Source organism: Barbus barbus, assembly GCF_936440315.1.
Source record: "Barbus barbus genome assembly, chromosome: 36".
Lineage (NCBI taxonomy): Eukaryota > Metazoa > Chordata > Actinopteri > Cypriniformes > Cyprinidae > Barbus > Barbus barbus.
This window is the reverse complement of record NC_136714.1, coordinates 7,542,671-7,566,199: the sequence shown is the minus strand read 5'-3', so window position 1 is coordinate 7,566,199 and position 23,529 is coordinate 7,542,671. Positions and strand designations below refer to the sequence as shown.

The window sequence follows — 23,529 nt, the reverse complement described above, 5'->3', positions numbered from 1 at the left end:
ACAACAATTTCACAATTTTACTTTAGAAATGAGATTAGATATTTTTTTTATATAAACCAAAAATCTACAGATGACCCATCTCTTTTTTGTGGGAGACAAGCAAGGCCTATGCCAGAGGTTTAATTTTCATTTTCAGTTAATATGAAACAGAAAAAACAAGAAAAGCAGGAAGTATTAGAAAAAGATTTAGCGAAGAAAGAGGAAGTGTATTTTAAATCTCCTTCTCCCATATTACTGAATGAGATTACAGCTTTCAGATCCACCTTGGACTCTCTTCTGACACAAAATGCTGAGAAAAAAAAGTTAAGTATGTTAAGCAAAAGTATTATAAACACGGAGACAAACCAGGAAAGTATTTGGCATATCTTACCAAGAAGAGATCTGTCTCTCAATACTTTACATCTATCACTGGCTCTAGTGGTAGTAAGTATGATAACAAAGGAATACATATTTGTTTTAAAGACTTTTACACTGATCTTTATACCTCGGAATGAATATGTCATCAAGGGCAATGGATGATTTTCTCTCTAGTATTAGTCTGCCAACGATTACAGAAGAGCAAAGATTTATTCTCAATGCTCCTATTACTAGAGAGGAGGTGTTGAATGCAATAAAGATGCTACAAAATGGGAAAGCCCCAGGACCTGATGGTCTTAATAGTGTTTTATAAAAAGTTTAATGATGTGCTGTTAGACTCAATGTTTGAGATGTTTAAAGACTCGCTGTCAGGTAAAGGCCGGCCTCAAACATTGCAAGATCCAAACATATCAGTTATCCTTAAAAAGGGGAAACCTCCAGAATCCTGCTCATCATACAGACCTATAGCCTTAATGTCGATCACAAAGTACTGGCCAAAATTTTGGCTGTTCTACCAATAATTATTAAGCAGATCAAACTGGTTTCATAAAAGGACGAAATTCATGTGATAATGTTAGGTGTCTTTTAAACATAATTGAGATGTTTAAGTAAAGACCGTTTTATTACATAGGGGCAACCCTGCCTAGTCCCTCTATATCACCCCTCCTCATTGCGATGGCACTAGAGCAACTGGCAGAGGCTATTAGATCATCTACATCCATTCTAGGTTTGGCTATAGGTACTAAACAGCATAAAATAAGCCTTTATGCGGATGACGTTTTGTTATTTTTATCTTCACCTCAATACCTTCTCTCATTCATATTATTACTCTATTTAGTTTGTTTTCTGGATACAAAATGAACTTAACTAAGTCTGAAGCCATGCCTCTTGGTAGCTTAATTGATATGCCAAGTACTATATCTCTGTTTCCCTTTAAATGGTCCCCTGCAGGATTTAGGTACTTGGGAATCTTTGTGACTCCTAACTTTAATCAGATGCATAAAATGAATTTCACACCCTTGTTTGAGGAAATAAAACAGGATCTTGATCATTGGAACTCCCTTCCAGTTTCATGGCTGGGTAGGATATCATTAGTTAAGATGAACGTTCTGCCTAGGTTGCTTTATCCTATTCAGATGATCCCAGTTGTGTTCTCTAAAAGGGTCATAAAAGATTTGAATGGATGATTAAGCTCTTTCATATGGAGCAAAAGACGACCAAGGCTTAAGATGTCAGTCTTACAATTACCAGGATCTAAAGGGGGTTTAGATCTACCCAATATTAGAACATATCAGTTAGGTGCCCATTTGAGAAATTTCTAATTGGATAACAAAAGATGTTTCCTCGGTATGGTTAGATATTGATACAAGTTTATCCAAATATTCATTACAAGACATTGTTTTTTAAAAAGTTTTAAAATCATTAAAGACAGTTGTGTTAATCCTGTTACTCTTAATATACTTAGAGCATGGCGGCTAGTTAGACGCCTGGGGGGTAGGTCTAAATTTACCTCTGTATTTTCTGTATTTTACATAATCCAGATTTTCAACCAGGAATGAAGGATACTGGCTTTAAGATCTGGTGTGAAAAGGGCATTGTTAAGCTACAAGATTTGTTTATTGATAATTTAATTTCAACAAATAATGGGTATATAGGAGTTATCGAAATCAGAATTTTTCAGATTTTTACAAATTAGGCATTTCATCCAAAAGAGTACAACTTTAAAAGACAATTTTGAAATATCTCCAGTTGAAAGACTGCTTTTTCAAACAACTGGGAGAACATTGATTAGCCTTTTCTATAACACTTTATGCTCTATGAATGGCACTGACTCACAGAATATTAGGAAGAAGTAGGAAAAGGAACTATCAATTCCGATTGATGAGGATGTTTGGGAGGAAGTCTGGGAGTGTGCTAAAAAAAAAAAAAAAAATCGGTCCGTAACCGTGCAAGAGCAATTCAGCTGAAGATACTGCACAGACTACATATCTCTTAATGGGGAAAAGGAACTGTTAAAAGTATGTCTACGATTATGTATTAAATGTAAGACCAAAATTGGTACTCTGACTCCCTGTTTATGCTCATGCCATTTGATACAGGATTACTGGTGTAAAATACTTTGTGAAATGCAAAAGATTTTGAGTTTGGATCTAGATTTAAACCCTTTGTTATTGTTACTAGGATTGCCCGATAGTAAGGTAACTTCTCTGGCTAACAGAAGGCTCTTTGTCATGATGTTTTCGGCACGGAAAAACATTATTTTGCAGTGGACCTCTTATAAAGCCCCCTCTGTGAAGGGTTGGCAAAAAGTGTTAATGGAGCTATTACCACTGGAATACCTTACTTGTATAATTAATTTAAAGAAGGACCTTTTCTACAAAGTATGGGAACCATTTGTAAATTATTTGGACCCTGGGAATCCTTATAGAAAGAGATATAAGTGAAGAGAGAGCCTTCTGGAGGCAGAGGCACCAGGAACCAAACTCAAAGCCCACTGAAACCGGTGAATTCATAAAAGGACGACAGCCCAATCCACACAAAGCTGTTTGTTTAGAGAACAGCGGAGAGCCACTAGCAACATTAACGTTGCCGATAACCATCAAAGGCCGTCAATATCAAGCTATCCTGGATAATGGGAGCATTTTCTCTTCTTAAGGGGTATGTACAGTAGGGCTGAACGATATTCTGTTTTGACATCGACATCGCGATGTGCGCGTGAGCAATAGTCACATCGCCGGAACATGCGATGTGAAGGGTAGAAGCCCATGGTTTATTAAGAGAACGGTAGCACCAGGGTAGCACACAGTAAACACGAGTTTGTTGTATGGCTTGTTGCTGGGGTGCCTGCACAGTGATTGGTTCCGCTCACAGCCAACATTCACTGCTAAAAATGCGCGACGAAGAGGATCCACCGCAAAAAAAAAAATTTCGTACCAAAAAGAAAGTCGAAATCATCTATTTGGGACTATTTCGGCTACAAAAAGGAGGATGTTGACCAAAATTAGGTACTTTGCATGGAGTGTCAAAGTTGTGGCCACAAAACAAGGAAACACCACCAATTTGTCTGATCACTTAAAACGGCACCACAAATATGGAGTGATTTTTGTGCCAATATTTATCAAACAAATCCAGCGTTTTGCAGGTTAGCATTTCAATATAGGCAGCTTTACTACAAATACCATGGTATTTATTTAGAAAAACCATGGCTAATTTTTATAAGGGATATTAATGTTTAGATTATATTTTGGTACATTTATATAGCTGAATCACAAAGCTCACCTGAACTTAAACTAGTTTGATTATAGTAGCCTATTTGTATAATTAGATTAGCCTACTCCTTTCAGTAGGTTGTCTATGTGTAGTTTTATACTTGTTTAAACTTTTACTGCAGAGGTAGCTACAGCATTTCTCTCCACTGTAGGCTATGTTTCAACATATATACTGTAGAAGAAAGACAATAAATCTTACTTGACCTAACGTAAAAATAAAATTCAAAATGCTTTCATTTTTGGTACACAATATTGTCGCTATCCACTATACATTTGCATTTTAGTATTACAATATATTGTCTCACAATATATTGTTATACCCCTGCATTGTTTTGAATGTTGAACAATTGTATCAATATATGTATATTCTATATCCCGCGATCCAACAGATGATAAGAGGTACGGAGAATGGATCAGTTTTTATAGGGAAAGACTGCCTAGTTAAATATTTATCCATGCCACCTCTGATTTTTGAACTAATCAATCATGTTAACAACTTTACAGCACTTGTTGTGAATTTCACTGACACTGTAGTAGGGTCACTTTGTGAAAATCTAAATCTAAATGGTTAATTATAGATCTAGTAAGACAGAAACTCGCCTGTTCCCCACTCATATTGGTCTGAAAAGGTAAAGAGGTGTTTCAGGTCTCGGGAGACTAGCGTACATTGACCAACAGCGCCATCTGCTGTTTTGGAAAAGAAAGTTGCTCAATTGCACTCGTGTGAGAGAATCTGCCCGCACACGTGTGAGAAAATCAGCCTGTCGCATTTGTGAGAAAATCAAGCCAAGTTTCCCCATAAAAAGGCACAGTTGTAACACACAATACATATATTTGTCCATACCTCTGCATTTTCTCTCAAAGAGTTTTGTATTTGAAAATCACTTTGTTTGTTTGAAAGTCTAGTTTTTCTTTGCAAAGCAGATTGTGTTTATTTGCAAAACACTGGATTTGTTTGATAAATATTGGCACATAAATCGCTCCATACACAGAGCTCTTTACGACTAATACAAAGTCAAATCTGGATGTCAACCAAAACAAACAAATATTTGTGATGCCTTTGCCAGTGTGACACCTTACCAGAAAGGCTCTCAACGACAGAAAGAAATAACAGACGGAATAACGTTTCATATCGCTAAAGATATGTTACCATTAAATACAGTCGCCAAAGAGGGATTTAAGAAAATGATACGAACGCTTGACAGGCGGTATGTTATAACATCCTGCACATATTTTTCACATAAAGATTGTGAACCAAAATGCTTATAAGTTTTATAAAAAATATATTTATTTTAAGTTATATTGTTGTAAACCAATCAGGGGGGTTGGTGTAAAGCTGCTGTTTTATTTAAAAATGTGTTCTGCTTTTGTGTTTACAAAAATGTTCTAATTTTGGAATAAAATATTAAGTGACCTTTTTGTCACTTGTAATGAAGCTTGCTTATTAGTGAAATTATTAATATCATGGAATGGTAATTATTGACTTTAGCCTGGATTGATGGCTCTCAATATCGCAATATATATCGTTGGGAAAAAAATATCGCAATGTAATTTTTTTCCAATATCGTGCAGCCTTAATGTACAGTCAGCCTTGGGGAAGATAGCTTGGTGGGATACTATTCATGGCCACAACTATCCTCTTAGAGCCTATGTGATGAGGGACTGCGACTTGGCCTTTTCAGTTGTATTAGGACTTGAGTTTTTGAGGACATCAGGAATCATCATTGATTTGATTTTAAAAATTCCACATATTGCCTGAAGAATGTGATGTAGTCCACTACTTCACAACTTCACCTTCATCAACAGTCAGTCTGCACCTTGCACTACCTTTAGTGCCAACGGCTTCTACTACGCTAACCACCATAAAGGAGTTATTGGATCGAGCTGATGATTCTAAAGCACAGAAACGTCAGTTAGAAGGACTGATGCTTGATTGGCCAACTGTGACACTTTGGGACAAACCAATTTAATTCGCCATCGAATCAATACTATCGATGAGATTCCTGTGCATAAGAAAGCCTATCCTGTTTCTGTCAATAAACAGAAGTTAATTGATGAGGAAGTAGGAAGCATGCTGGACAAAGGCAACATAAGACCTTCTGTTTCCCCTTGGGCAGCACCAGTCGTTTTAGTACCCAAGAAAGATGGTAGTACCCGCTTTTGTGTTGATTATCGAGCACTGAACTCCAAGACTCCTCTGGATGGATTTCCAATGCCACAGATTCAGGATATCCTAGAGTCCTTGTATGGAGCGACCATATTCGGCACATTAGGCCTTAAGTCTGATTACTGGCAGGTAGGAATAGATTAGGACAGTATAGAAAAGACCGCCTTTATCACCAAAATGCCCAGTACAAATTTGTTTGTCTTCCCTTTGGCCTTAAAAATGCTGCTGCAACCATTCAAAGGCTTATGAACAACATTCTGAAAGACTACACAGGGAAGTTCAGCTTTGTATATCTTGATGACATAGTGAGCTATTCTAAAACTGTCCAAGACCACTTTCAACATTTCAAGCAACTCTTTGCAAAACTGGAAGTCTCAGGATTGACACTCAACCTCAAAAAATATTCTAACACGTTGTTTCTGAAGAAAGGGTCCATACCGAAGCTTCTAAAGTCAAAGCTGTTCAAGATTTCCCTGTACCCAAGAATTTCAAAGAGGTACAAATGTTTTTAGGTCTTGCAAGTGGGTACCACCGTTTCATCTCTCACTTCTCCGCGCGAGCAGCCCCTTTATATGCACTAAAGGCTAAGAATGCAACTTTGGATTGGACAGTTGAATGTAAAAAAATAAAATAAAAAAAAGTCATTTTTATCATTTGGGCCACTTTTGTTATAGGTTCAGGTGGGACACATGAGGTGTATTAAAGGTGCAATAGATGATTGTCTTCAGAATTTTTTTTTGTTATGCTGGTTGAAAGTCTCTTCACATCCTGATAGCAATCATTAAGTTAAGTGGTCTAAATGTATTTATCTGTATTAATATATTCTGTGGAAGGGGTAGGACCAAGATCTATTAAACATAGATGCCAAAGCAAGGAAGGGAGAGAGAGAGAGTAGAGTGTAATGGCAGGATATACACATCAGCTAACCACAACCTGTTAAGAACCATCAGAGAATCACATCACCTTAATTAAAAGAGGTCGAAGCCTAGGAGCGCATTTAAATAGTTAACAAGCGGTTACTTTAGTTACTTTAGTTAACAAGCGGTTGCATTAGTTTTGTTGGTGCTAAGTGTCCTGGTGCATGTATAATGAGTAGATTCCTGATGAATTCCTCTAGGAGTGAAAGCTTCGTGATTCCAGCCATGGGTTAATTGGTCCGAAGTAGGGCTGTGCAATTAATCGCATGAGATTCTCATGCGCATCTCGTCAGTAAAGCCGGCTCCGTGATTGGCGGTAAATCTCCATCACCTGTTTTCAGATGGAGCGGCAGTTAATACACCTTCACTCACAAGCTACGCGATATAACGTTCATAATCGAATGTGATTCATCTGCGATATTGCCTAGCTCAGGGGTTCTCAAAGTCTACATTCAAAGGTCCAAATCTGAATTTTCATCAGTGTCAAAGGTCCGGAACAATTGGTTATTACAAAACGTGTTTTTAATAAACATACATAACATATAACAAATAAACACTGATTTAACCTCTTACAGATCCTGTAAAATTTGCTTAAAACGCCTAAAAAAGGCATACCCAAAGTAAATTGCATTCTGTTCTTGAACCATTTGGAGTATGTGCATGGTGTTGGTCTCTTTTGAAAGGTGACACTCTGAGGTTTGTACCTCAACAGTCAGAATCACTGTAAGTCTTACTGATATTGAGTAATAGAACTTTGAAAACACTGAAAAAGAGAAAAAAAACATTCCGCCTACATTTTTTTTGTAAATAGAAGCCTGCAGATGACTATAGCTGGGAGGTATGAGCTGGAAAATACAATGGGATCACAGAATGAAGCCTTACCAAGCTAAATTTTGATAAACTTGATAACAATACCTTAGATAAACATGTGTAAAACACTAATTTTCTAAGTTTATGTCTAGGCGCTTCCCAAAAAAGGACACTTGGAGACTCCAAATTGCCCTCTGTAACCATTGACACATAAAATGCTGTAATTCTTGAATGCTGTAACGTACAGTTATAATTTTGGTGTCAAATGAAAGGTTACACTTAGAGCTATTCTATTCCTTATCCAGATTCACTGCCAATAATTGTTGACACATAACTGAAACAAACACATTATAGTGTTTTTCAATTCTTGAAACTAAATGTGAAAATAAAGAAACAAAACAAGTGCTATGGTATAATTTTTTTTAATTAAAACACTAATATATATATATATATATATATATATATATATATATATCTCACACTGTATATACCTCACACTGTATAACTATTTAAAAATTTTACTATTTTTTTTATCTGGAACATCAACACCATTCCATCTCTCTTCAGATGTTCTTGCTGACATCTGCTTTCCTGCTGCTGCTGGCTCAGAGGGGGAAGGGAATCCCCCTTGAGTCAACACACTCTGTCACCCCTCCCTCTGTCCCCCTTACTCTGACTCTCACTCTCACGCGTTCTGGCAGAAGTGTGAAATGGCTCCTCTCAGTATGAAATGGCTCCTCTCAGTATGTCCCTCAGTATGTGTCTTCCCAGATTTTCTGTGATACAAAGCACAACAAAATAAATATTTTATAAAACATTTACATCTTTTCTGTATTCAACTATTTTTTTTACATGCTCAAATGTATATAAACATGCACAAACAACCAGACAGATGCATGAGTAACACACAAACACTATTTATATTTTGTGAGTGTAATATGTACATATGTATGTGTGTGTGTTTGTATATACACACACACACACACACACACACACACACACACACACGTATGTGTGTTTGTATATACACACACACACATACACACACACACACACATATACATATATGTATGTGTGTGTGTGTGTGTATACACATACATACATACATACATACATATGTACGTACACACACACAAATATAAATATACACATACATACACACCCGACAAAAGTTAGCAGGAACACCTCAAAACACATACCTCAGTACGTGAGGTACTGCATATGAGTAAAAGTACAGTAAAAATGTTATAAAATACAATAAAAAACTCACTTGTGCAAAGTTGCGTCTCCCCATATCCTCCGCTATGGAGTCAACTGAAGAAACTCTCTAATATCATCCTCCAACTCATCACTGTGCTCTTGCATTATAACCTCTTCAAGGGAAAAGTTTGTTTTCAACAATCTCTTAGCCATTTTTCACCATTCAAACACTTTCAACGCTCTCCAAACCTTTCGCACACCGCCGAGCGCGTCTTTCTCCATTGAGCGCACACACACGAACGCGCTTCGCCAACATGCGCACAAGAAGTGCGCACGGTGTTTAGACCAATGAAACATGAACCGACCCCCTAAAACATCATATCAGTCGGTTCAGAAGCTCATTGGCTATCAGAAACGACCGTCATTTCCAAACTAGAATGCCACTGGACCGATCTACTGTCCATCAAATAGGGGTTGACCCATCTCCCATGCTGGACGCTCTTTGGCTGTAGAGGCTTGTTGACCCCTCTAAGATGAACCTATTGGTTCAAATGAGATGTCAATCAAAAGGTCAGCTCTCAGCGGCCATTTTGACATAAAAAAATCCTCTGTTTGTGCATGAGAATAGACGCTGCATTGCAGAAAACACAGAAGATTACATTGCTCCGTCGGCTAATGGGAAATGCTAGTAGTACATTCCGTGGATGTTTATCAAGATATACATGTGCTATGGACTAAATATTGCACTGAATTGGATAGTCTGGACTCTTTACAGTGTAACAGCACCGTTTTTGTTGGAATATCATGGATCAGTGAGCTTTCAGGAGGCTTCATAGGTGAGTTCATGAGTTTTGTTGATTTTTTATTTGGGTGCTGGTGGTCTGACAAAGACACTGATTGTACCTGCTGTGTTGATTGTATCTTAAAATGCCTTACATCGTTCGAATCAGAAGAATCTCAGCTTTTCATAGATATATGACATGTTCAGCTTTTTTTTGGGGGGGGTTTTGTGTCTGAGAAAGTTTACCCCCGGGGGGGGCCGTGTGCCGCCGGCGGGACGCTGGATCGCTAACAGGTTAAAAAAAAAAAAGGTTCCCTTTGCATTCAAAATACTTTAATAACAAGTGCAAAAGTGGCAAAACAATTAATTTAAGTGTCAGCAGCAGAAGTCGACCTATAATGTTTTTTCTCTGGCCAATGCCGATATTTAGAAATCAGGGCAGCCTATGGCCGATATATGATGCTGATTTTTTTGGGCCGATTTTCTCTTTTTTTCCCTTTATATAAAAAGAGAGTTTGCGTAAATGGTTATTGCAGGGCACAAGATAGTAATAGTAGAAGTAGTAGCCTAATTCATAGTAATAATACATGGCTCAAAACTTAAGCACCTTCTCAAAACAGTTCTGAAGCATGCTTTTTTGTTTATGTTTGCTGACAGACACCAGTGTTTCCTGCAGACTAGCAAATGCAAGTTGATTCTCTGCCAGCAGAAGGCGCTGTTGGAGCGTGATATATAGCTGTTTCCCCGGTAACGACTGTAATCAAATAAGCGCTACTTTATCAGCCATTACAGGAAAGACCAAATGAAAATTGACATCAAAGCTTTTCTGAAGAAAACGGACGGTTCTTTTAAAAGATACATTCATATAAAAACACCTGCGCAGCATTTTATTCAACGAAGTATAATCTGGAAAATCTATTTGTAGCGGTCAGTTTTGATATTGTGACAAGCCGCCACAAATAAATGTATACACTGGGCACTGCTATAAGACAAATTGCCATAATATAAGTGATAGCAAAACAAAAAAATAAAAATATTAGCGGTGAAATGTCGCCCGATTACGTCAAACGTCATACGCTCACTGGACATATCTCGCCTGCAATTTCGGACCTTCTCCAAAAAGACAAAAAAATAAGAATACATAAACAAATGATTTACAAGTTTAACGTGCGTTTATCAAAGTAGGAAATATAATTAGTGTTCTTGAAATATGAAATAGAAGCGGGTCCGGATTGAATTCCCTCCGGATCCGGACCGGAGTCCGGACTTTGAGAAGCACTGGCCTAGCTTGTCAGTGAACTACGGCTCTGTGTAATAACTGCCGCTCCATCTGAAAACAGGTGATGGAGATTTACCACCAATCACGGAGTTGGCTTTACTGACGGGATGCGCATGATAATCGCATGCGATTTTAATTGCACAGTCCTAGTCCGAAGTGAATTGAAGTCGTGGCCTAATGGTTAGAGAGTCGGACTCGTAATCCAAAGATTGCGGGTTCGAGTCTCAGGCCGGCAGGGATTGTAGGTGGGGGGAGTGAATGTCCAGCGCTCTCTGCACCCTCAATACCACGACTGAGGTGCAGAGCAAGGCACCGAACCCCCAACTGCTCCCCGGGTGCCGCAGCATAAATGGCTACCCACTGCTCCGGGTGTGTGTTCACGGTATGTATGTGTTCACTGCTGTGTGTGTGCACTTTGGATGGGATAAATGCAGAGCACAAATTCCGAGTATGGGTCACCATACTTGGCCGTATGTCTTGTCACTTCCACTTTCAAAGTTACTTTGGTCAAACTAACCAAAATAGGTGTTACAGGGAAACCAGATAAAACTTCTCCCACACCCAAAAGGCGAAGTCCCTGGATTTCTAAGGTGATATGTGTGTCTCCAATGCACCGAAAGTAAAGAGAAGAACTTCGCCTTTTGGGTGTGGGAGAAGTTTTATCTGGTTTCCCTGTAACACCTATTTTGGTTAGTTTGACCAATAGCAAGGCGCATAGTTTCAGCGTTACACCCAAACTAATTTCCTTTATTGAAAAAAAAAAAGCGCCTTTCAAGGTAACAAAATGTATATATAAAAAAGAATGGCTGATATTTAGGCCAAAGTGGCCGAAGATTAAAATCTTTGTCATTATTTTATCTTTGTTATTAAAAAATAACAAAAATATCTACACATTACAAATGCACATAATATTTAAATAAAACAAACAGTGCTTTATTTTCAGGTAGATGTATTTAGCAGTAGCATTCAAGAAATTTAATGAACAAATATAAAAAAAAATATATATACACATTTACATTGATTCTTATTAATGCAACTATATTAAAGTTCTTCAGTCAAGAGCAATGAGTGATTTTTTTTTTTTTTTTCTTTCTGTGTTTTGTTGTTTTATTAACATTGCAGGAATGTTAATAAATAATATTTTGGGTGAGTGTTCACCCAAAAATGAACATTTTCATCTGTCTGTCAGTTCTGTCATAGTGTTTTATTTTTATTCCATTATTTACTCACTCTTAAGTTGTTTTAAACCTGAATTAGTTTATTTCTTCTGCTGAACAAAAATGTTATGTTGAAGAATGTGGTTAACCAAACAGTTGCTGGTCCCCAGTGACTTCCAAATAGGTTACCTACATTGTTCAAAATATTTTCTTTTGTATTCAGCACAAAAAAAGAAATTAATACAGGTTTGAGTGAGCAAATAATAACAGAAATTAAATTTTTGGGTGAACTATCCCTTTACAGACAGTTCGGCAGCATGTTTAGTACTGTCACTTTAAGAGCTGCACATATCTGTTTCTTTCAACTGTTTACTTTCATTTTAGAAAAAAAACTGTTTATATGTAAAACATGTTTTTGACAGTATTCGCATGATCAGATGTAAAAGATAACAGTCTAGTAATCAGATGCTGTTTGTCAGGCTTTTTAGTGTGCGCGCTTTGGGTGTACGCGCTCAGAAAAGGTGCACATCAGAACAGCACGTGAATGAAATGTTTAACTGGCAAGGCATGCAAATAATGTACTTTTGTGATTGTGAATAAGTGCAGTTTTACTCTACCACAGAGTTAACATTTGATGTGAATATACAGTGGGGCAAATAAGTATTTGATACACAGCTGATTTTTCAAGTTTTCCCACTTACAAAGAATGGAGAGATCTGTCATTTTCATCGTAGGTACACCTCAACTGTGAGAGACCGAATATTAAAAAGAAAAAAATCCAGAAAATCACATTATATGACTTTTAAATAATTAACTTCCATATTATAGTATTTGATCACCTACCAACCAGCAAGAATTCTGGCTCTCACAGACCTGTTAGTTTGTCTTTAAGAAGCCCTCCTATTCTCCACTCATTACCTGTATTAATTGCACCTGTTTGAACTCGTTACCTGTATAAAAGACACCTGTTTACACACTCAATCAATCAGACTCCAACCTCTCCACTATGGGCAAGACCAAAGAGCTGTTTAAGGACACTAGGGACAAAATTGTAAACCTGCACAAGGCTGGGATGGGGTACAGGACAATAGGCAAACAGCTTGGTGAGAAGGCAACAACTGTTGGTGCAATTATTAGAAAATGGAAGAAATTCAAGATGACTGTCAATCTCCCTCGGACTGGGGCTCCATGCAAGATCTCGCCTCGTGGAGTATCAATGATCTTGAGAAAGGTGAAGGATCAGCCTAGAACTACACGGGAGGACCTGGTCAATGACCTGAAGAGAGCTGGGACCACAGTCTCAACGGTTACCATTGGTAACACACTACACCGTCATGGATTAAAATCCTGCAGTGCGCGCAAGGTCAGATGAGTTACTTTTTGGTATAAACTCCACTCGCCGTGTTTGGAGGAAGAAGGATGAGTACAATCCCAAGAACACCATCCCAACCATGAAGCATGGGGGTGGAAACATCATGCTTTGGGGGTGCTTTTCTGTAAAGGGGACAGGACAACTGCACCGTATTGAGGGGAGGATGGATGGGGCCATGTATCGTGAGATTTTGGCCAACAACCTCCTTCCCTCAGTAAGAGCATTGAAGATGGGTCGTGGCTGGGTCTTCCAGCATGACAATGACCTCAAACACACAGCAAGGGCAACTAAGGAGTGGCTCCGTAAGAACCATTTCAAGGTCCTGGGGTGGCCTAGCCAGTCTCCAGACCTGAACCCAATAGAAAATCTATGGAGGGAGCTGAAACTCCGTGTTGCCCAGCAACAGCCCCAAAACCTGAAAGATCTGGAGAGACCTGTATGGAGGAGTTGGCCAAAATCCCTGCTGCAGTGTGTGCAAACCTGGTCAAGAACTACAGGAAACGTCTGACCTCTGTAATTGTAAACAAAGGTTTCTGTACCAAATATTAAGTTCTATTTTTCTATTGTATCAAATACTTATTTCATGCAATAAAATGGAAATTAATTATTCAAAAATCATACAATGTGATTTTCTGGATTTTTTTTTTATATTCTGTCACAGTTGAGGTGTACCTACGATGAAAATTACAGATCTCTCCATTCTTTGTAAGTGGGAAAACTTGAAAAATCACTGTATGTGGCGTTGTACAGTATATTGAGATGGAGGTGCCAGATCTACAACTTATAGAATGTGTGCTGTAGCACAATACTATATTTCTTCAAAAGCAGACTATGGAGACATTTTAATCATCCACAGCCAAAAATAATCATATCACACAACCCGAATGCAGAGTTCACACTGCATGATTTCAAAATCATCCGATCAATGTTGTTTTCACACTGCAGACTATCTGAGGTAGCATTCAGTTGCTGCTATGTTCACATTGCACGATGGATCGGCGACAGGATGACTTTACAATAGGAAGAATCACCGATAACTCTGTCTGGTTCGCAAACTATGTTTCATAACCAAACGCACGTGAGAAGTGATAAGGTAATAGCACAAGATCATGCTGATATTCTGGTCTATAAGACCTCCCCGAACAAACAATAACAAAGATGACTTTGTTTTTAACAACATACTTCTGCTGGGAAAATTTTATATACACAAATCTAAGTACGTGAAAGTGAAACCAACGTTATGTGCATTTTATAATGAGTTAAAGCCCTCAAAGTGATGAAAAAGAAAAATGCAATAAATCTTTTTTCCTTTATAGAAGAATATGATGTATGTATGCATTTCTAAATGCACCTGTTCTGTAGCTATATTATAATTTCTAATGCAAAAATGTACTGATATTGCCAAGTTGTTTGTACATGGCTAATGGTGCGTTCAAGTTATGTCGGATACATCGTATTTACGAGATGAACGTCACCATAAAGTCGTTATTACGAGTGGAGAAAGTCGAAATTTTCTTTGTGAAATTTTCGTGTCAGTGAAAAAACGTGTCCGATGGAATGGACGCAGCCAAAGACTAAAGATATGCAGCATCGGTAAAGTTGAAATGAATAAAATGATTATCTTTTTATAATGTACAATAAAACTATATAAGTTACACATACAAAATATTATATTATTGTATAATTATAATAGAATATATAATTATTCTGTTTACATCACCTTCATAAATTAAAAACAGAAAAAAGAAAAAACACAATAATGCACATTCTTTATTCATCATTTTATAGATGTGGAGTTAAAAAAATATTGAATTTTATGTAGAAAAGTTAAATCGCCTTCTTGTTCCGACTAAAGTGACTTGAACGCACCCGACGTCATCATAACGACTTGTCAACTCGTAAGTGCGAATGTCCCAGGAGGACTTGAACGCAGCATTATTGCTTAATAAAAAATAATAATTAAGTCCTCCCTGAACTTCTCTCATTGGCTGTAGGTCATCGTCGATGTATGTTTCAGTTAGAACTCATTTCACACAGCAGGATTTTGAATCGCCGACCGGTCCAGATATTTAGCATGCCAAATATTTCACGGGCGTCGGCAATGCAGCGGCGATTCTCTAAGATCGCGTCTTTGATAATTCATACTGCGTGATTGTCACTTGCGTGAACAAGCACAGATTTGCCTCAGATTTCGGGCATTTGTTGGCGATTTTGCAAAACCTGGCGGCAAGTGAAAATCAGGGCTAAAATTGTGCAGTGTGAACTCTGCATAAGTTGAAGTGAATCAGAAATGGAATCAGCTGAAAGTGGCCTCAGTGCTTTTGGTCTTCACAATATAGTGGACTCAAAAGAGAACCCGGTTCTTACAGTATCTCATAGAAGTGAGTACACACCACCATTTTAATTTTGCTGTGTGCTTAGTGTCATTGTCCTGTTGAAAGGTGAACATTCTGCCCAATAAATGAATAAATGAGTAAGGAAGCAAGTAAATGATGACATAATTTAAATTTTTGGGTGAACTATAAAATGTGGATTTGTTCAGAAACGAATCACCGCTTTGTGTTACTTAGAGACTCACAACAATTGTGCTGTGGCTTTAGACATAATATTTTCATTGGCGACTGAGCAAAACAGACAATATTGTCTAAAATACAATGCAATATTAAATTATTTATTAAACTGTTGTATAAAATCAATAATCACACTTACACTTGTGCTACTCCTGACAAAAACAGCATTCGTATTACACTTGTTGCTCATGTGATGTTGCTTAAATACATCATTTAAAATAAATATGAGACCGAAAAAAAAAAAAAAAAAAATTATTGGTGCTACTACAGGCATATAATGAAACTAAGATTGCTAAAGTTAAAAGATTTTACTAATAGACTAGCCAATCTTTGTGTAGAACTAACAACGATGCTGCCATCTTTCTGAAATCATTTTTACCTCACTATAATTTGGTTCCAAATCTCAGGTCAAATTTTTCAATGAAGAATTTCTATACTTCCGTTTATTGACCTGGGCTGTGTTTCCCAAAAGCAACTGTGGTCGCAAGTTCTGTCATTACCAAAAGATTTCAGTGGAACTAACGACCATAGTTAGCTAACAATGCTTTTGGGAAATGCACCCCTGATCGTTACTCTTCTAAAAATAAAAAATAAAAGATCAGTCACCTACTAAAAATAGACAACTTCATTTTAATGAAAAATAACAAATGAAAAAAATATATAATCATAATCTAACAAAAATACTGTTATAAACTAGGTTAGTGGATAATTTAGCAGCAAATGTTATTCTAGAAAAATCACGAGTGCACAATTTTATAAAATCTAAACATTTAGTAAAATAACATTAGTGGGGAACAAATAAAAGTGAATAAGTGTAGGACTAAATGTGGTAAAATGCTACACATTTCTCTTTGTACTGTTGTAAAATACATTAATGAAAACAAGTAAATGTGTATATATAAATATATACTATACAATTAAAAGACATTTCTGTTAAATGTATAGCACAGTAATGTAGGCAGCAACATGATAGATAGGAGTCCTACTGTGCTATACATTAGATTATTAATAGCCTTTCTTGTCTTATCCTATCATAGGGCAGAACAATAAACTCTATAAATGATCTTTAATTGTGCAAAAGTATTATAATACGAAAGGCTCCAATACAGAGCGGCACAAAGCGCTTATGCTTATACTGAGTATCGGCTCGCTGCATCCCTAATCAAAAGGATTTCAAAATAATTTAGACTTAATTGGCAGCCAATGCAGTGTTGACAGAACCTAGGCTAATGTGGTCACACTTCTTTGTTCTCGTAATTACTCTAGCTGCTGCATTTTGGACAAGTGGAGTTTATTAAACTTGCAGGCCAACCACCCAGCAATGCATTATAATAGTCTAGCCTTGAGGTCATAAATGCATGAATTAAAAGTAAAGTAAAGTAAAGTCGTGACGTATTGTCAAGTATGGTGACCCATACTGCGTTTAACCCATCCAAGTGCACACACACAGCAGTGAGTAGTGAACAAATGCACACACACACACACACACACACCGTGAACACACACCCGGAGCAGTGGGCAGCCATTTATGCTGCGGCGCCCGGGGAGCAGTTGGGGGTTCGGTGCCTTGCTCAAGGGCATCTCAGTCGTGGTATTGAGGGTGGAGAGAGCGCTGGACATTCACTCCCCCCACCTACAATCCCTGCCGGCCGGGGACTCGAACCCACAACCTTTCGATTACGAGTCCAATTCTCTAACCATTAAGCCACGACTTGCCCCACGAATTAACTTTTCTGATTAGATTAACCAGATTAACTTTTCACTGAGAGAATACAGATCTCATTAAATATTTTAAATATAACTGCCTTATGGCAATGTAATGTTGCACTTTTGTTTAGAAAATGTTGCTGTAACTTATTGCTGAAATTATTCATATTTCAACAGATCGGTCTGTCCGAGCGCTCACCAGAGGACAAGTGGAGGTCTGTATCATTCTTTATTATACATTTTGAGGATTTCCCCGCACCGATTTAGCAAAATATAAATAAAAAGCATCCTATACAGGATACTCTTTTAAAGATTTTGTAAAATCTAAATAAGCTTTACATCTTTATTAGTAAATGTTTAAACAATATTTTTCATGTTTGTTCAAAGAACCATAAACATTTTAGCACATGCACATGTAGAACAGTCCTTAAAACCTTAAGAGTTTACAGGCAGAAGAAAATGTACAGTATGTCACAGTTCCAATAACTTAGGACATAGGTCCAGGGTTCCTGATCACCTGCGTGAACATGCCATAGTCCTGCTGAAAGGAGGCATGAGGAAAGAAATGTAAAGTAAAAATCTTACAGCAAGAACTAGCAAATCTTTCTCAGTCCATTAAGATGAGATGCACTGTAGTACTTAAAGCAGCTGGTGGAAACACCACATACTCACTGCTACTTATTGTCTGCTACTTTTGATATTGAACTCCACTCTATTGCTGGACTCATTATTCCATTTCTGTTTGTCAAATGTCAGTGGAATTATGCCCATTTATGTTTCAGTTGTTGTCTCACATAAGAAATATGATGAAAAAGTTGAATGTTGAGTTGCTTTATTAAAAGCTAATTGTATTAGGCTGCGTGTCCACCAAAGCGTTTTTTTTCCAGCTGAAAACGCCAGAAGCTTTGCTGAAAACGCTCGGCTGTGAGCGCTTGAGAGCGCAGCGGTTTTTTTTTTCCGTTGAGACTCTGTGGCTGCTATGATACGGAATATCCGCTGAAGTAATGGCAGACGCAGAGCGAATGAAATGTTTCTCCAAAAATTATATTTCATAGCAATATTATGGTAGTCCGGCAATTCGATCTAGTAAAGAAATAAATACTCTGAGACAAGCAATATTAACCTCTCCATTGTTGTTCAGCCATAGTATAGTCGGTAGTCCCGCCTCTCTTCCACTCTAATTGGTTAGCTGACTGAAAAGTGACAGTGATGAGTGCAGCGTTTTATCCAAAGTTGAACATTCTTCAACTCTCGAAAAAAACACCCGAACGCTCAGCACGAAAAAGTATGAGGCGCCGTACTGGATAAAAGAGAAGCGAATGCAGAGAGAGACCAAAAATGCGCGAGAGAGACCGAAATTAACCTTTAAAGGAAAATATAGTAACACACAACCTCAAAGACAACCAAAAAATATATGTATATTAAAGCAGATGTAGGCCTACAAATAAAAATAAAAAGATTCTGGAGACATGTATTTTATCTCTCAATTCTGGCCGCGGCTGGCTTGACCGCAGTAACGTTATCTTACTATAGTATAACATAAATCACATTATAAAGTGTAAGGGTATCTCAAGTTATGTATACACCTGCGTTCTTCCTCGGGATACATATTTACATCCGGTGCTGCGGATAACCCCGGGTTACTAAATGCTGTTCATCGCATTGCAAATCTGTCAGCTGTAACACCAAAATGGAGAAGGGCATTAAGCAGTTCAAGTTACATCGAAAATATTAAGGTGAGTATTGTGCTATTGTCTTCTATCATCTAGCTTATAAGGCCAGATAACGCTGCATGACTATTGTGCCGATTTGATTATTACCTAAGAGTTTAGTGAAAAGTTAAAGTATTATCTGTAACCTGAAGCTTGAATTGATCGTTTACATTTAATATAGCAGTTTTCATGGATCCCTATCAATTCAATGAAAATCAATTCAATTTGTAACCCAATGTCATTATCTTCACAGGTTATTTTAAAGGATTTCCAGCCTGTCGTTCTTGTGCTGCTGGGACAGCAGTGGGCATCCATACTGTTGCAGCACTGTTCCAGAAAGCACACTATTCAGAACTGGGCATCAGTGCAGTTCCTCCTGTACAGTAATTCTCTTAAACTTACCGTTTTTCTAGGTTTGTGCCAGTTCTGCTCCATTTTAGTGCAGCTCTGTACAGGAGGAACTGCACTGATGCCCAGTTGCCGCGGCCAGAATTGAGAGATAATTTAAAAGACATGTCTCCAGAATTTTTTTTTTTTTTTTTTTTTTACTTCTGCTTTAATATCCATATTATTTATTGGTCTCTTTGACGGTTGCAGGGTTCGTACAGAAACTGCTAAATGAAATTCCAGGACTTTCAAGGACTTTAAGCACTGCTTTTTTCATTTCCAAGGACTAAAATCAGAGATCACAATATCGTTATTATCTTTCAAATTCTAATAAATAAACTAATAAAAAAATGGTACAAATAAAGTGCAGCACTTGCAAAGCATGCAATGGCTGTGGCAAATTGAAAGGACACTATGGCAAAGTTATCGCCTTCCTTATTCAAATTTTTTATGAATATATGATTGACCTGAATAGTAAAAGCTATCCTAACTCAGCACATTCCTAAATTATTTTTAAGCTGTAGGAACTTGAGCTACGACCAAGAAAAGGAATGCAGAAATTGGACAACCTTGTCGGATGCCTCAATTTATTTCAAATCTAGGAGATGTCCCATTAGCAAGTTTAATAGAGCTATTACTACCACAGTACATAGTTTTTACACTTTTGATGAAATATTTTCCGAAATCAAAGAGTTTTAATGAATCAAATATAAAATTATGGCTTACTGTATCAAAAGCTTTTCTAAAATCCAGAAACAGTATCAAAGGGTCTCCATTTAATAAATTACTATACTGCACTAAATCAATAACTAAGCGAATATTAGAGGAAATGTAGCAACCTTTCATGAATCCACATTGAGTTTCATCAGTTCTCATTACATTTTTTTTTCATACATTTTACAAAAATTTACGCCATTTATTTTATAAACATTATTCAGTAATGAGATAGGTCGCCAATTTTCTAATAAAAGGATATATTTTTGACGCTTGGGGATCAAGGTGATAACACCTTGTCTAAATGATGCAGGTAAGGATCCTTTATTGATGGCCTCTTTATATACCGCTAACAGGAATTTAGATATATCATTTATAAAAACTTTATAAAATTCTGATGTAAGCCCATCCCCAGATACAGGGGATTTTTTTAAGAGCTTTTATAAAGAATTCAATTTCATTTAGAGAAAGGTCTTGAGAACACACTGTTTTACTTTCTAAAGACAACATTTTTGGATTTTTTTTATTGCTTTAAAAATAATTATATTGTCTTGTTCTTCTCCTAAAGTATAAATATCAGCATAATATTTAGAAACAAATTCAGAAATCATGCCTAGGTTTTCAGTAACAGTACTGTTAATTTTTAATTTTCTAATTAAGTTTATTTATGCATTTCTTTTCTCAAGGTTAAAAAAGTATTTGCTGTTTCTCTCACCTTCTTCCATCCACTTCCTTCTAGATCTTACGAAGGCATCTCTGCCTTTTTCTTGATAAATACGGTCTAATTCTTTCTGTAAATTTTCTAAATCATCACTATTTGATGGGTGTGTAGATGATTGATTTAAATTTAAAATCTCTTTAATTATGTCTTGAATACGTGTTCTTTTTTTCATGGCCAATTTTTTCCCAAATTGTATGCTAAATTTTCTTATTTCAATATCTAGATCAATATCAATATCTATCTAGAGCATTATTATGAACCATATAGAAATCTCCACTAATAATTACCTTTGCCATTGGAAATTTAGTTGAGAGAATATTTACATTTTCCTCTATAGTGTCCAACAAATTATGATTCAAAACACAAGAATTATATCCATAAACATTACATAATATAAACATATTACTGCCCATTTCAATAACTAAAATTACCCAATGTCCTTTGACATCACATTGTTATAAAGAACTTTTCCTCTGAGGCTGCCTTTCAAAATGATCACACCGGCTGAATGATTAGTTCCATGAGTTCATCACCCCACTGGTTCTTCGAAATCAGAACGTCTTTTGCACTTGAGTGGGATTCTTGTAAAAAAATAAAAAATAAATTTGTTTAAATAAAAATTTCTTTGCAAAACAAAAATATTGTTTTTCTTTTTACAATATCTTGAATGCCCTTTACATTAAGAGAGATAAGTGATAACTCCATTATGAAGTAATAACAGGAGATAAGAGAACAGAAGTATGTAGAGGGTTTGAACTATCCTCAGCTTAAAGTAGCAAGTCTAGTCAAGTCAAGTCACCTTTATTTATATAGCGCTTTTAACAATACAGATTGTGTCAAAGCACTTAACAATATCAAATTGGAGGATAGCGTGTCAGTAATGTATAAAAATAAGATTAAACACTCAATTTTCAGTTAAGGCATTTCATTATTGAATTCAGAGATGTCATTGTCTAGATCAGTTTAGTTTAAATAGTATCTGCAAAATCAAATTGACGATAATCACTAGAAATTAAGTGTCCCCAACTGAGCAAGCCAGAGGCGACAGCGGCAAGGAACCAAAACTCCCTCTGTGACAGAATGGAGAAAAAAAAAAAACCTTGGGAGAAATCGGACATGGTGCGCGAGTAGGCTACAGGATGGGAGGAAAAAAACTGAAAAAAAAAAAATTTGCACATTTTTTTTTATCACTAAACTACTGTCATAAAAAGTTATAGTTTTGTATATACATAACTCCTGAATACAAATTAAAATGTGTTTGGACTGATTTAAAAAAAAAAAAAAGCGTTTTGAACAAATTTGATTGGTTTGTCGATAGTGAGCGCAAATGCAGGTGATAAGCGGTTTTATTAAGCGAGTCATTGAGTCGTTCATTCAAACGATTCGTTCAAACGGCCGATTCATCAAGAATGAGACAGATGTTTGTGCATGGGTCATTGAATCTTTGACTCAACCGATTCGTTCAAAACACCTGAATCATTCAAAACACGATTGAGTGTTGCTGTGAGATGCGCTATGCTGTGATCTTTGTTTGGATTCATCGGATCTATTTTCGCTGCTAAAATAGACCAAAATAGTCATTATTTCATCAAAAATGTAAGTGACTTAATATTATTAACTTGTTTGTTGAACTGTCATATTTGAAATCAGTGTCACATTTTCAATCGTGAGGTGATGGTAAATTAAGTGATGGTCAATCGTCAGCTCTCTTGGTCGTCAGGTCGTGTGATGTATGTTGCTGAACTGTATTCAAATGTTATAAATATAAAAACACCACATTTTGAAATTTAACTGCAGTATGTCAATTTAGTTTATTTGTGTGTGCTGCGCTCATAGACTTTAGAAAACGGCGCTCATTTGTTTGATTTCTCCTCGAGAAGCTGCGCAAGCCTCAAAAGTTTAAGGTCCTTGCACCCTGACTGAGTCTGAAACTGTCGTATTCGTTTTTTCATATTCGTCATTTGGTGGCTCTCAATTGTCAAAAACACCCCTGAAAATATTTGCTACGGATGCGAAAAATGCAGAAAATCAAACCATCCGAATTCATTTTTATGACGGACGGAAGTTGCAGAGGCTGCAAACGTATAAAACGTGAGGTCGTATTTAGTTTTTTATTTATATATATATATATATATATATATATATATATATATATATATATATAACGAATAAACTAGTCAGAATATAGGCTACAGTTAAAGCTTTCCTTTAGTTTTTGTGAAATGCACGCACGCAGCCACGCACACACAAACATGTTTAAATACATTTATGTTGTTAATAAATAAATAACAATAAATTGTTGTAACAGCAATATCTCCCAAGTTTTGTTTTTCACTGTAAAAATGTAATGATTTACCAATGCAAAGAGAGTACTGCCACCTTTTTCCCCCACTTCAAGCACTGATTATA

The 23,529-nt window shown here is 36.7% G+C and overlaps 1 protein-coding gene across 3 annotated transcripts in view; it reads left to right on the top strand.

Annotated features, from left to right (window-relative positions):
- The window catches only part of LOC306856269 (E3 ubiquitin ligase RNF121-like), a 113,010-nt gene that overhangs the window by 29,532 nt on the left and 59,949 nt on the right, over positions 1 to 23,529 (top strand). For 2 of the 3 annotated variants that reach the window (XM_079395427.1, XM_079395429.1), the window contains exon 2: positions 17,764 to 17,801. The exons of the other annotated variant lie outside the window; for it this stretch is intronic. In XM_079395427.1, the coding sequence (XP_079251553.1) occupies positions 17,764 to 17,801 (38 nt within the window). The remainder of the gene's footprint in view (positions 1 to 17,763; positions 17,802 to 23,529) is intronic. 3 annotated transcript variants of the gene reach the window in all.